The 13,771-nt window shown below is 34.8% G+C and overlaps 1 protein-coding gene and 1 non-coding gene across 2 annotated transcripts; one reads left to right on the forward strand and one right to left on the reverse strand.

Moving 5' to 3' along the window:
• Positions 1-886: 886 nt before the first annotated feature.
• On the reverse strand, positions 887-958 carry Trnae-cuc (transfer RNA glutamic acid (anticodon CUC)). The gene has a single exon. It is a non-coding gene; the product is annotated as a tRNA-Glu (tRNA).
• A 2,438-nt stretch (positions 959-3,396) lies between these two features.
• On the forward strand, positions 3,397-13,667 carry LOC128230614 (ATP-dependent DNA helicase Q1-like). Its single transcript, XM_052943039.1, has 13 exons — positions 3,397-3,460; positions 4,627-4,797; positions 5,019-5,198; positions 5,765-6,070; positions 6,327-6,493; positions 7,489-7,570; positions 7,864-8,012; positions 9,724-9,841; positions 10,261-10,399; positions 11,288-11,376; positions 12,024-12,169; positions 12,758-12,881; positions 12,976-13,667. Exons 1-13 carry the CDS (start codon positions 3,454-3,456, stop codon positions 13,263-13,265), a joined length of 1,968 nt encoding a protein of 655 aa, XP_052798999.1. The 5' UTR covers positions 3,397-3,453; the 3' UTR covers positions 13,266-13,667.
• The last annotated feature ends 104 nt before the right edge of the window (positions 13,668-13,771 follow it).

The raw sequence follows: 13,771 nt of genomic DNA on the forward strand, positions 1-13,771 counted from the left end.
ATTGAAATGCATGTGGTTAACAGCTAGTGTTTTCGGTACAGAAAAGAGAGACTTTGGATCCTGGTTTAAAGATCGAACTGAAAAACCCAGATTATTTTTTAAGCGCGGCGTGATCAGAACAATCGTTGCCGTTACGGCGATACGATACAGTGAAATTACCCAACATTGTTTATTAACAGTATCATTAATAAAAAAAACTTGATATTAACTTTGCGCTCATAAATGTTTCATACTGAGCCACTGAATTTCTACGCAGCTTGTAAGCGACTTAATATAAATATTACTACTACCACTACCACTACCACTACTACTACTACTACTACTACTACTACTACCACTACCACTACCACTAACACCACCAACACCACCACCAACACCACCACTACCACTACCACTACCACTACTACTACTACTACTACTAATAATAATAATAATAATAATAATAATAATAATAATAATAATAATCTAGAGACTTGTACAAGATGTCTGTTAAAATTATACGGTACTAAACATATATTTTGTTATAATGGCCGCCAAAGCCTTAATTAGCCGAGGATGTAAGCAGGTAGGAAGATTGTTCATGGCGGCGACGGCAAATCAAGGTTATCGTCAATACCTCGACCTTTGGTTCGAAAAACAAACTTACTCTGAAAAAAATATGACTGTGTAAACTGGTCGTTGCTGAAGGTAGGAAAATGAATTTGTACGAAATAGGTTTACGCTAAATCGTGGAAAAAGTAACTAAAGCTGTGAACTTTTGCTATTCTATCAAGTTATTGACGAAAAATGAATGATTATTAGTATAATTCATAAAAAGTACTTACCTGCATTGTAAAAAGAAGCATCAAAATCAGGGAACCAAACTCATCTATTTTGCAAAAAGATTTTCCCAAGCGGGGAATCGAACCCCGGCCGCCGCGGTGAGAGCGCGGAATCCTAACCACTAGACCACTTGGGAACTTGTCAATTTCACTAAATTATTTATATTTATACTTAGACTTAAAACATATTATTATTTAATATTTATTTGTTCATAAACAACATTAGATTTATCTTAATCCATTTAAATATTGATATTAGTTTTCTAATCAATACAATTACAAAACTAAATATTACAATTACAAAACTAAATATGTAATATTTTATGACCCACATTTTAATCGATTAGTGCAACAGCTCACAATCAAGTCCATTAAATGGCGGTATGACTCAAATACGAAAACAAGGTTATTTTGCAAAAAGATGATTTTTGACCAAAATACGAAAATAAACTGGGGCGTTTTTTTAGCGAAAATTAATTATTTTGTTCAGTATACGAAAATAAACTTTTATTTATTGTCGAAAGAAAATAAGATGTTTATCCAACATATTAAAATAAAGTTATTTTTGATAAAAATTAGGAAACAAGGAAATGTTATGAAATTCTTTTGTACTTTAGAAAATTAGAACAGAACAAAATATTGATTTTGACTGACTGTCAAAACCGTTTTACTGTTTATATACATCGCTAGTTTTACAAGGTCAATCTACAGTACCGACGGCCTTACAGAATCAACGTAATATATCGATGTTTTTAGATAAGGTACCAGCGCCTCTCAGCGTCAATAAAATGCTGCAGGAGAAAAGTAAAAGTTGCAGTCTTACCGCAACAAGAAGCAAGTACCAACATTTAAAGAACACTTCATATATTAGTAGGCGATATTCTTTCATGTTAAAATGTAACTTATGTTTCGATTATAATTACTCAGTACATTAAGATGAATATGAAAGAACGGCATGCATATCTCACTTTTCCATTGAGTCCTTTGTCTGGTCTAGCGTTTGTCATTAGGCTAGCGAATGCGATATTCATTTTCATGGAATTTCTGAAAATAAACAAATATTTAATCAGTTCATACAAGTTCATACAAAAAAAGATCCACAATTATTCCAGAAATGATAAAAGCATGCGAGTCCGAAGTATTTAAATATTAAACATTTTGTACAATATAGTAAAACGTATACTAGTACTTGAAATCCAATATTTAAAATACAGTGAATAGTTTATAGATAGTTTGATTGTGAAACAATTTAGTGTGTTAAGATATAACTTGTATATGATAACAACCTAACATAATATATATATATATATATATATATATATATATATATATATATATATATATATATATATATATATATATATATATATATATATATATATATATATATATATACGGTACCGACGGCCTTACAGAATCAACGTAATATATCGATGTTTTTAGATAAGGTACCAGCGCCTCTCAGGGTCAATAAATTGCTGCAGGAGAAAAGTAAGGTACCAGCGCCTCTCAGCGCCTAAAGTAATATATATAATATATATTTAAAAAAATGACAATAAAATAATTGTATATCACATATTTGCAGTTGCCAATAAATACAATATGATGCCCGTCCAAAATATTAGTGTGTTGAATGCATCAGGTTTTGTATGTATTGAAATGTTTAAATTATTGGCCAACTTGACCAAATTTTGAAAAATAATGTTTGTCATCATTGACCCAGAAAACAATGGCAGTATAACAACATTATGGAAAAACGAAAATTATGAATCAGCAAATCACATTCCTGAACAAGCAACAAAATGGAATTTGATTACGTTAGAAGCCAAAAATCATTTAACTAATACATATCATATAATAGCAGAACATGAAAAAAGATCAAGCTGTCAACAAACTTAAACAACATGTGAACAAAACTTGAACATTTGAAATACACAACAACAGGGAAACAAAAAAAGCTTTGGAAAGTTCTCGACGACTGTACGTGGAAGGAGTTCAAGCCGTAGTATGTGATCTCTGAAGATGGGACGAGATCCACATACCGCACCGAAACCCCATCAAAGTAATAGTCGGGAAGGGGATGCTTCACCGGGTGTCTTACACATCGACAACAACAACAACAACAACAACAACACATTTGTTCATTCATTCATTAAATTACTCGCACACTAATCCATTCATTTAACAGCACACGGGCCATGACAACAGCGCCCCCGTGACCCACAGTGGCTCGATTACAAGAGCCCTTAATAGTCATAATACATCAGTTCAACTAGCCAAAATTATGCTGTACATATATTTGAACATGTTTATCATCAATATAATTGGTTGCCTTAAACATCAAATGAGATTTGACAAAATTTAAAAAATACCCTTATCTTGTAATATGAAACATATTACAATATAGGGTATTTTTTTTATTATCGAATAATAATAAAAACAGTAATATACTCATAATAACTAGCACCTAAATTTAAAATTTGGTATGTACTCCAATTTCTGAAAACAAATAAATATATTATTACATAACAATTATTTCTAACCTTATTTTCGCGGAATTATCCTTAATTTCGCGTTTTAGTAAAAAATCGGCGCCCAAGGCTCCTATTATATTTTACGGGGGAACAATAAAATGGAAGGTTAGACTATTACAGCTCTTTCCGTTTGAAAAATCTATGAATTTGTTTATTCCATCAATATATTTCAAATATGCATTGCACTCTTCCGCTTATTACTGCAGTACAGTAGTGTAATAAGAAAAACTATTCGGAGAGAAACATAATTTAACTAAATAAGCTCAACTTTCGTTTTAAAAATGTATCATATCAGTTAACTGCACTGTAAAAAAGTATGACGTATAATTTGCAATCTTGTTTGATATCGCCATTTTTCTAAGTATTAATAGTCGGAGCTCGGAGTCCGCCTTGGCGCCGACTAAAGTCTGATATTGTCCAAAATGTGGCTTTAAATTAGGGACCAGTTCATCAATTGCAGAAGAATGCTTTTGATATTTTCCACGCTGCACAATAAAATGTGAAGTACTATGTGTTTTGAAAAATAGATAAATTTATTGAAAACAAAGTCTTAAATTGTAACTGCCCTGAATATTGGTTTAATTAAAAAATATTGATTTAAAATATCAACGTGTCCCCGAATGGACGAAGGTTACAGGGTACTATGACAATTTCCTATATGTTTCTCCATCGCTTACACAGTAAACTCCCTTGACGAAAAAAAAATAAAAAAAATAAGCTTAATTATTTGTTTTTCAAATGTCGTCCAAAATAATAAATTCCCGATTATCCCCTTTCAACATACAGTATAGTCTTCTTCTTTTTTTTTCTTCTTTTTTTTTTTATCTCCGTTCAGTTTACTCATAACAGAAGACTGTGTTCACAAAAACCAATATAATTGATGAATTGTTACAAATTGCAAAAATGGCGTTCATATGTTGAAAAAAATAATTAATATGTTTATACTAATAGCAATGCATGACGAGTATCATGTTGTCTATATCAACTTTCAAGATATTCTTCAAAATTGCTTGTATTTTGTATCACCATCAATGACTGTCACAAACTTGTCAATGGCCTTCCCAAAAAATAATAAAAGCCTATTTTGTAGGCTATACAGGGGCATGTGTTACTGGCCTTTGAAAACCTACATGTATCGTGTGAGCACATAGTAAATTCTGCTAATAATAATTTTATTTGACTCAACTTTTGATCCGTTGATATATTCCTTGCAGTTGTAGGGTTTTCTAGTTCTTATACACTTGATTTCAATATTAAATGTTCACAATCAGATCATGAGGCAGAGTTACGGACAGTGGAAAAGGAGCTGCATGCAGTGGATAGCAAGCTTGAGGATCTGCAACAGAGACAGGCTGACCTCCGGAATAAGAAAACACAGCTAAAGGCCAATATCACAAAGTCTAGCAAAACTGACAGTGCTGGCAATAAAGGGGAATCCAATGGTGCGTATGTGTGTAACAGTAATACACTTGATTATTGTTTATCTATATAGCTTCTGATTTATCCCTTATCTGGGATAAACAGAAATGCCAATAGTGAATCATTCTATAATGGCGACAGAGAAGACAATTTAACAAATATGTTTTTAAATTGAACTCATAGCATGTAGTTGTATGATATTTTAACTGAAAAAAAAGTTTAAATATTTTTCTTTGTTTTCCAGATTTCTCCTCGTCAAGCAAATTGAAGGAAACTCTCAAGTCTGTGTTTAAGATTGGAAATCTACGACCTATGCAGTTGCAGACAATGAATGCTACATTGTCAGGGAAGGACTGCATTCTCATCATGCCCACTGGGGGAGGCAAAAGTCTCTGTTTTCAGCTGCCGGCTCTGTTGTCTAAGGGTATGAGGATTTGACTAACATGTTGTTCGCTTATTTGTTTTTCAAAGAGGAAAAAATTCTTTAATCCCGACTGACGCACTAAAAATATTTATATTTCAATTGTTCATGGCCTTAAGTAAGCCAAAAAGGTGCTTACACTGATGTTTACATGTTTGCTGTTCCTTTTTTCGTGTTAATGCAAACGTGATCAGTCCAAAAACATATCCTGTCGTTTGTTTGTTGTAGTTGTCGCAAAGTGTATATCAGGAACCTTATATTTAAGACACAAGTGTATTTTTATCTCGAGTAAAATATTGAAAACAACAAGTTGAACTGGACAACTTTATTCGTTCACGGTCTTTTTGCATAGCTTCTGGCATATGATAATGCGTCGTAACTACAACTACAACTAAAAACAACTTATAAACAGATATTTTAATATAATATCATATGGAACATGACCAACTGAAATAGTCTAGGTCAAGCCACTGCAGACAAGAATTTGTTCAATGATGGCTGAAGTTCATCAATTCTTAAAGTAAGAAAAAACGTAATATAGCATACCTTAAGGCGGGTATATGTTTCAGGTGTGACGCTTGTGGTTTGCCCGCTTGCGTCTATGATGGAGGACCAAGTTATGTCCCTGCAGTCACACAGCGTGGATGCCGCCATGCTGAATGCTGGCTCTGACAAAGATATTTTAAAAAAGGTCCAAGAAGACATGGTCGACCACAACGCGAGCCTAAAGCTGCTGTATGTTACACCCGAGAAACTGGCCAAGAGTAAGAGATTCCTGGCTCATGTCGAGAAGATGTACAAGGCCGGAAGATTCGCTCGTCTCGTGATTGACGAGGTCCACTGCTGCTCAGAATTGGGACATGACTTTAGGCCTGGTATGTTGGAAGTTTGTATGGAACATAGTATTTACCAAAATATATATGATAAATTAACATGAAATTATTATTTGTTGTCATTGTGATTTTTCTCTCATAATCATAATTATTTTTTTGCCCAAGTTAAACATGAGTTTTGCAATTCATTACTTTTAGTTTTCATTTGAAGTGCTTTCATATTTATGTATATTTTAAAATGTTTTTACAAGCACCTAAAATGATTGGTCTTAGCCGAGCCCATGAACAATTATTTCAGACTACAAGTTCCTGGAAATTATGAAGCGCCAGTTCCCAGAGGTCCCCATCCTGGGCCTTACAGCCACAGCAACTAGCTCCGTTATTGAGGACGTGAAGAAGACTCTCAACATTGAACACTCTACCCTCTTGAAGGCCCCCTTCAATAGACCAAACCTCTTTTACGAGGTTGGTTGCATAGTCAAATTTCTCGAACAATCTTAAATCCATTATAATAGGATCAAGCTAGGCACTACTTTTGTTGTGGTATATTTTTTGTATTTTTTTCTAATATTCACAGGGGTTTAAGTCTTTTGTAGGAAAACATTTTCAATATAATCAAGACAATCTTAAGAAACAGAACACACAAAATACAATTTGTAAAATCGAGTTTAAGCTTGTAATTTTGCTTAATTAGATATGATACTCACACCTGCTACACTGGAGATTTTTAAAAAAAAGTTTGTTTTTGTTACGAAATGGTTACATTAAATGGCTTGTGGTCTGTTAATGGATATTTGTCCTACTGTTCTTTAATATGCATGTTTAATGCTTCGCTTACTGTTAACTACTAACATGACTATTGCATTTTGTTTGTTATCAAACACAGTACATGGACATCAGTACTGGTTTCTACGCAGGGAACAGACTCCCGCGTGATTCTATAAGCTGTTCACTTCCGTTGCAACAGAGCTAAAGAATTTAGTATTAACTAAACATGGTATATGTAATGGGTTGTTTCTATAATGTGAGTTTATAAAGTGACACTGTTATTAAAAATCAATACATACACATGTATAACAAACATCAATTTTGACTGATAAACCTTAAACTACTTACTAAATAATGCATTTATGGAAAATATTTATTACTGATAACAAGATTGTAACTGTGTATTTAATAGCAGAAAGCACAAATATATTAAATGATTGGTGAATGCTAAAAGATTTACTGTGGTCTACTATGGTCTCGTTAGGTAGACATACCGTATTCTATGCATATTTCTTTCAAATTCAACTTGGTTTCCTTCATAAGAACCATTGTTTTCGACATTTATTCATTTTTTGGAATATATAAACAATATTATTAATTGTGGTAAATCTTATTTGGGAATAAAAGTGCAGCTTTTAAGACTTCACTGTTTGAGTTCTGCCTTTCTACTTTCATATATCTGCCGTCTTCAGGTTCGTGAAAAGCCAGGTGTTAATACAGAAGTCATGGATGACATTCAGAAATTCATAGACACAAAGTATCCAAAGCAGTCAGGTAACAAAGACTCGTTGTCGTCAATGAAAAGGAAAAAGTGTGTTTCATTGAAACTTTATGAATAAAGTAATTAAGTTAAAAAAATGTGATACAATTGACATATTTCATTATTTGGGCTTGTTATCAGATGTGAAGGGTTTACCATGATATATACAGTAATAAAAATATCACAAGCCAGCAAGCTGATGAAAAGTTTGCCATACTCAATCACAGTTTCTTAAGCAAAATAGAAATTATTATGATCCAAATGTTTAATTCCGATGATTGTTCATATATTGATAAAACCTATTCAGGTATCATCTACACATTCTCCAAGAAGGAGTCCGAGGAGGTAGCTGCCGACCTGCAGTCGCGCGGCATTAAGGCGGGCTGTTACCATGTCGACGTCAGTGCCCAGGAGAGAAGCCGGGTACATCGTGCCTGGATCGACAACAGTGTACATGTACGTTAATTTCTGTTATAAATACCGCATTGTACTTTAAAACTGCGTACCGTCACAAAGCAATACGAGATACTGTTACCACACCGACCTCGGTGCCAAGGAAAGAAGCAGGGTCCACCGTGCCTGGATCAACAAACTTGTTGATGTACGTTACAGTGCCAACATCGGCACTAGGGGGAACAACATAGCTAATAAGAGAACCCCATTGTATGGGATTGTATTGTAATAAGAAGCATTATGCTTGCTCAATGCTTTTCATTTCTTTTATCCTGTTTTGCCAAGTTGCTTTACTGTATGGTTGCCATACTTATGGAGAAGAAAATTTATATTCTTATCTTGTGATTGAGAAACAGTATGCATTTAACAAACTTATTTTTATCTTTTCTAATATTTCTTAGTCCTTTACATCATGGGAATGTTGAAGTCTGATTTGTTATATTTCATGTTTGTTATTAAAAAAGATACATGTACATACGTTCTGGATTTACTAGACCCTTCAACTAAACTGCCAAGTTAGTATAAAAATATCTGTATAGAAATTGCATCTCTAATTGTTAAACACTATACCACGGTAAGTAAATATATTCACTATGTCTATGTGTCGACCCTTAAACATAAATTTAAAAAATATATGTAATCTTCCTCCTTTTCTAAACACCTTAACACTTGTCTTTTTCTGGATAAACATAATTTCCATCAATCACAATACGTTTATAATATTAACAACCATTCTTGTCAGCCTGGTACTGTATCATATAACAAAACTATATCATCAGCAAATAGTAATATAAATATTTTAAACAGATCAAAAGCAATAGCTTAATAGTACATGCATACTCTTCTATGTCATATCGATACATGGGAAATAAAAGCGGAGATAAAGAGTCTCCTTCACGTACCCCAAATAAACATGGAACAATAGTTATTTCATTCTTTATTTTATTTCAATTCTGACTTAACATTTAAAAACATAAAACGTAAAATATCATACATCTTTCCCCTGACTCCATTTTTTATAAGTTCATACCAGAGTATATCTCTAACAACATAATCAAATGCTTCGGAAAAGTCAACAAACGCAGCATATCAGTTCTAATTGCTATCAAGTAAAAATGCAATTACAGGATGTTGTACAATTAAATATATGTTTAATCATTCTCATATTTTGCCTAAAACCAGTCTGTGCCTCAATACACCTGATAATCTTCTGCCCATCCAATAAGTCTAGTATTTAACATTTGTGTAAACAATTTTCCAAGAGAGCTTAACAAAGTTGTACCTCCATAACTATTTGGTTCATTAACAGAACCCTTCTTATGAAGTGGTACAATAAATCCATCTGACAATGTATCTGGAAAATAACCATAATATAATAATGGCCAGCTATTGGCATGCCAACATTTGCACCAGGGAGAAGGGAAGGGCTGCCATGTGGCCTCATTGGTGTGAGATTGGTATAAGAAGTGTTATGCTTGCAATGTTTTCACATCCTGTACCCTGATCTGCTTAGTTGTTTAATGTATGATTGGCATAAATATAAAGAAAAAACAAGACTTAAATGTTTTGAGAAAAAGCAGGATTTAAATACTAATAAGGATAAATTTAGCATTTACAATTTATTTGATCCTTTTCTAATGTTGCTTAGTCCTTTATGTTTTGAATGTTTAAGTCTGTAATGGTTTCATGTGTAATTGGCGAAATTACATATCAGGTGATTGTGGCTACAGCAGCGTTTGGTATGGGCATAGACAAGCCGGATGTGAGGTTTGTGATTCACCATTCATTGAGCAAGTCCATTGAAAGCCTCTACCTGGAAACCGGGCGGGCAGGTTGGTTTAGTTATCATTGCAGCGTTTGGTATAGGTATACACAAGCCATATTCTAAGACCAAATAATATGTCTGTCTAAATAAATAAGAGTCTATATGTTAGTCCTTGAACGAAAAAAACACATAACAAAAGATGTTCTTTATGTTTAAGTACTGGTTTAGTAGTAGTAGTAGTAGTAGTAGTAGCAGTAGCAGTAGCAGTAGCAGCAGCAGCAGCAGCAGCAGCAGTAGCAGCAGTAGTAGTAGTAAAATATTAATAATAATAATAATTATTATTATCCGTGCATTATTATATAGATAGTTGTTATAACAACAAATGTTTTTAAAAAAAATAACTTAATCGTTATTAATGAATAATTTGTTTGAAAATTACACGATGTCAACATTAAGTACATTTCAGCCAATTCTGACACAATTCAGGTCGAGATGAGAAGCGGTCCCACTGCATCATATATTACCGTCTTCAGGACGTGTTCCGTCACAGCCCCTTGGTGATGACAGAACAGACAGGCCTGGCCAACCTGTATGACATGGTTGCGTACTGCGTCGACGCTAACAAGTATGACAATTGTATTTATCATGAAAGACTAACAAATATTGTTCTTTATTACAATATGTTTTAAAAGTTTAAAAATAATAATCAATAAAAGGGAAAAAAACTTCATTACAGATATTTTTCCTAAGATGATTTCAGAGATATAATTGCTCTTATAAATTTCCCCTGTTTTAATGAAATCGTATTTCACTTGTAGATGTGGGCAGAGTGTGATAGCTCGGTATTTTGGCAAGGTGTCGGGCAGCAGCCATTGTAGGATGTAATATTTAGTCATATTTCGCCTGTAGGTGTCTGTGAGTGGGAAAGCTCAGTACTTTGCCATTTGTTGGACAGCAGCCAATGGACCAGCATTTGTGATACTAGTATTCAATCATGTTTTCGTTTTCAGGTGTCGGCTGAGTTTGATAGATCGGTACTTTGGTGGAGTGTGGGCGGAGCGTGGTAGATCGGTACTTCGGTGAAGTGTCGGCGGAGTGTGATAGATCGGTACATTGGTGAAGTGTGGGCGGAGTTTGATAGATCGGTACTTCGGTGAAGTGTGGGCAGAGTGTGATAGATCGGTACTTCGGTGAAGTGCCGGCGGAGTGTGATAGATCGGTACATTGGTGAAGTGTGGGCGGAGTGTGATAGATCGGTACTTCGGTAAAGTGTGGGCGGAGTGTGAAAGATAGGTACTTTAGTGAAGTGTGGGCGGAGTGTGATAGATCGGTCTTTTGGTGGAGTGTGGGCGGAGCGTGATAGATCGGTACTTTGGTGAAGTGTGGGCGGAGCGTGATAGATCGGTCTTTTGGTGAAGTGTGGTTGGAGTGTGATAGATCGGTACATTCGTGAAGTGTGGGATAGCAGTCAGTGTAACTGCATGTGTGACATTTAATCATATTTCACTTTCAGGTGTCGTCGGAGTTTGATAGCCCGGACTTTTGGTGAAGTGTTGGACCGCAGCCAGTGTAACCGCATGTGTGACCACTGCGAAAACCCTTGTAAGTAACAATATAAATGGCACATAACCAAAAAGTTGAACCCCATAATAGATATGCATGGTGGTTGCATTCATCGCATCATGTCCTGTCACGTCAGATCACAAAAATCATATTTCAAACGTAGCTCCAAAATTGGCGCATAGTTTAAAAACCGGTAGTGTTTACATTTTAATGTTTAAAAAGATGTATGACTCTTGACATAGTATAAATGGTCTGAAGCATTGCTCACTCGGGAATCTTCATAGGAAAGTTAGTCGGCATGTGCTGTTTTGCACCTGCCATCTCTCTTATATTTTACTCCTTTTTTTCCACAACTTTTCATTTAACCATTGTGTCCAGACGGCATCCGGGGATATTCATCACGACTGTGATATCTTAAGTTTCTATTGAAATATTTGATGGATGAAATAGCTTACCAATATTTTCCTGAAGAAAGATTATTTTTTACATGTTATATAATGTCACACAAGGAAAATGCTCCTGTCATAATGTATGATGTATAAAAAAATATGAAGTTCATTTTAATTGTTTTAATGCTAGTAGACATAGTGGATGAAACACAAGCATTCAAAGTATAATACTTTTTGTCTTTTGTCACATTTCAAAACCACATCCTTACACTGACGCATCCCTGTTTGTTTCCCCAGGTGAGGTAGAAAAGAAGGACATTACAAAGCTCTGCTCCAGCCTCCTTCAGATACTGGACAAGGCGTCAACAGGGGAAAGCAAACTGACGGCATCTAAAGTGTTTGATGCATTGCAGGGCAAGGGACCAGCAGCTAATAGGGTCAAGGTTAGACCATCTTAACCATATCATTGCTGACATGCTGTCCCATCACTCAGACTAAACTGCTTTTAATAGAGAGGGATAGAGAAAGAAGAAAAAAATGTTAACTTTGTTTGAATATTCATAAACAAAGATACTGTAAGATTGATTGGATTTACACTTGGAATATGTCGGACTACAGGTTGCTGACATGGTCTCACATTGTGATTACTGACTAACCTTTTTAAATGGAGTTATACCCCTTGTCAAAAGAAAACAAAACCTTTATGCCATTTAAATTATATCTTAACCAGGGGTGGATTGAATTTTACCACTCATTTGTCCAGGCAGCATCTGGTTTATCATTATGGAAACCTAGTGCAATTTGAAAGTATTTATGGTAAAAATGCTTGTGTACGTATCTGCATGAACTAATTTGGTTGACTAGAATTTGGTTACGAATTTCAGTGGTAGGGATCAAGCTAGCCTGAAAATTTAGGCCTGGTTTTCTTGCGGTTGTAGTTTTTTTGAAGTCCGTGAAGTTGGAAGTTGGAAGTTTGCTCCGCGCGCAAAATCAATTAAATGCTATAATTGTTAGTCATTTCTATGATATAGGGGACAGAGACAAGCGCAGATCGAAGTTGGCTAGAGGTGATACTGACCCACATGTTACTGAAGCAGTATGTACGTGAGGACTTCCACTTCACCCCGTACTCTAACATCAGCTACATCATACCAGGTATAGAACGCCAACTCATTCTACTGTGATTATTTGCCAAATGCATGCGTACTTTAACCTTAGTAAAGTTTATGTGTGTATTTTTTTATCACAGGGAAGAAAGCCGACTTACTACGCACTGGTGTTGACGAAGTGCACATTGAGCTGAAAGGAGCAAGAAAATCAGTGCAGTCAGTTCCTCCTTTGAAAGCTAAGCAATCTCGGCACTCGAGTCATTCAAGCCATTCAAGTCACTCTTCAGGTAGCGGTAGCCAAGACAGACAGGATGTTAGAGGCTCAGGGGAACCTCGTTCTAGCAGGCATTCAGAGCCTGAAAGGCAGAGATCTGGGGTGAAAAGGAGTTCTTCTGATCAAAACTCTCCGAATCTGAAAAGGAAAAGGTAGATTATGTGTGAGACTGACTGATGATTAAGACTTTGGAAAAGGTTCTTCAAGTGTCAAAGGAAAATGCAAAACTGTAAAAAGACTTTATGAGGAGATGATGGAGTAAGGAAAATTGACCGTACTGTATAAGAGTCAAGGAGCCATTGTATTTGATATTGAGAGTGGTTCTGAAATATTAGTAGTCTATGAAACAAAATCCTGATTTATGTGTAAGTGAAATAATTGAGTTTTACTAAATTCTTATTATATCAATGATTATGTTCAGGAAAACAGTGTTTGAACCTGGGTGGTAATCTCTTTTACAAAAAAACTTTTTATGTTTTATGCATGTTTATGATTGTTTCTATATATTAGTGCTTTTTGAAAATGTATGCTGTAGAAAATAAATGGAGATCGGTAATATTACAGCGTTATTTCAATTAGTTAATAACCAAGATTGTACAAATCATGTCCCTGGGGTCAAATTTGGCCCCGCACATATTGTGTTAAATCTACGTGATTAAGCG

Source organism: Mya arenaria, chromosome 4 (assembly GCF_026914265.1).
Source record: "Mya arenaria isolate MELC-2E11 chromosome 4, ASM2691426v1".
Taxonomy (NCBI): Eukaryota; Metazoa; Mollusca; class Bivalvia; order Myida; family Myidae; genus Mya; species Mya arenaria.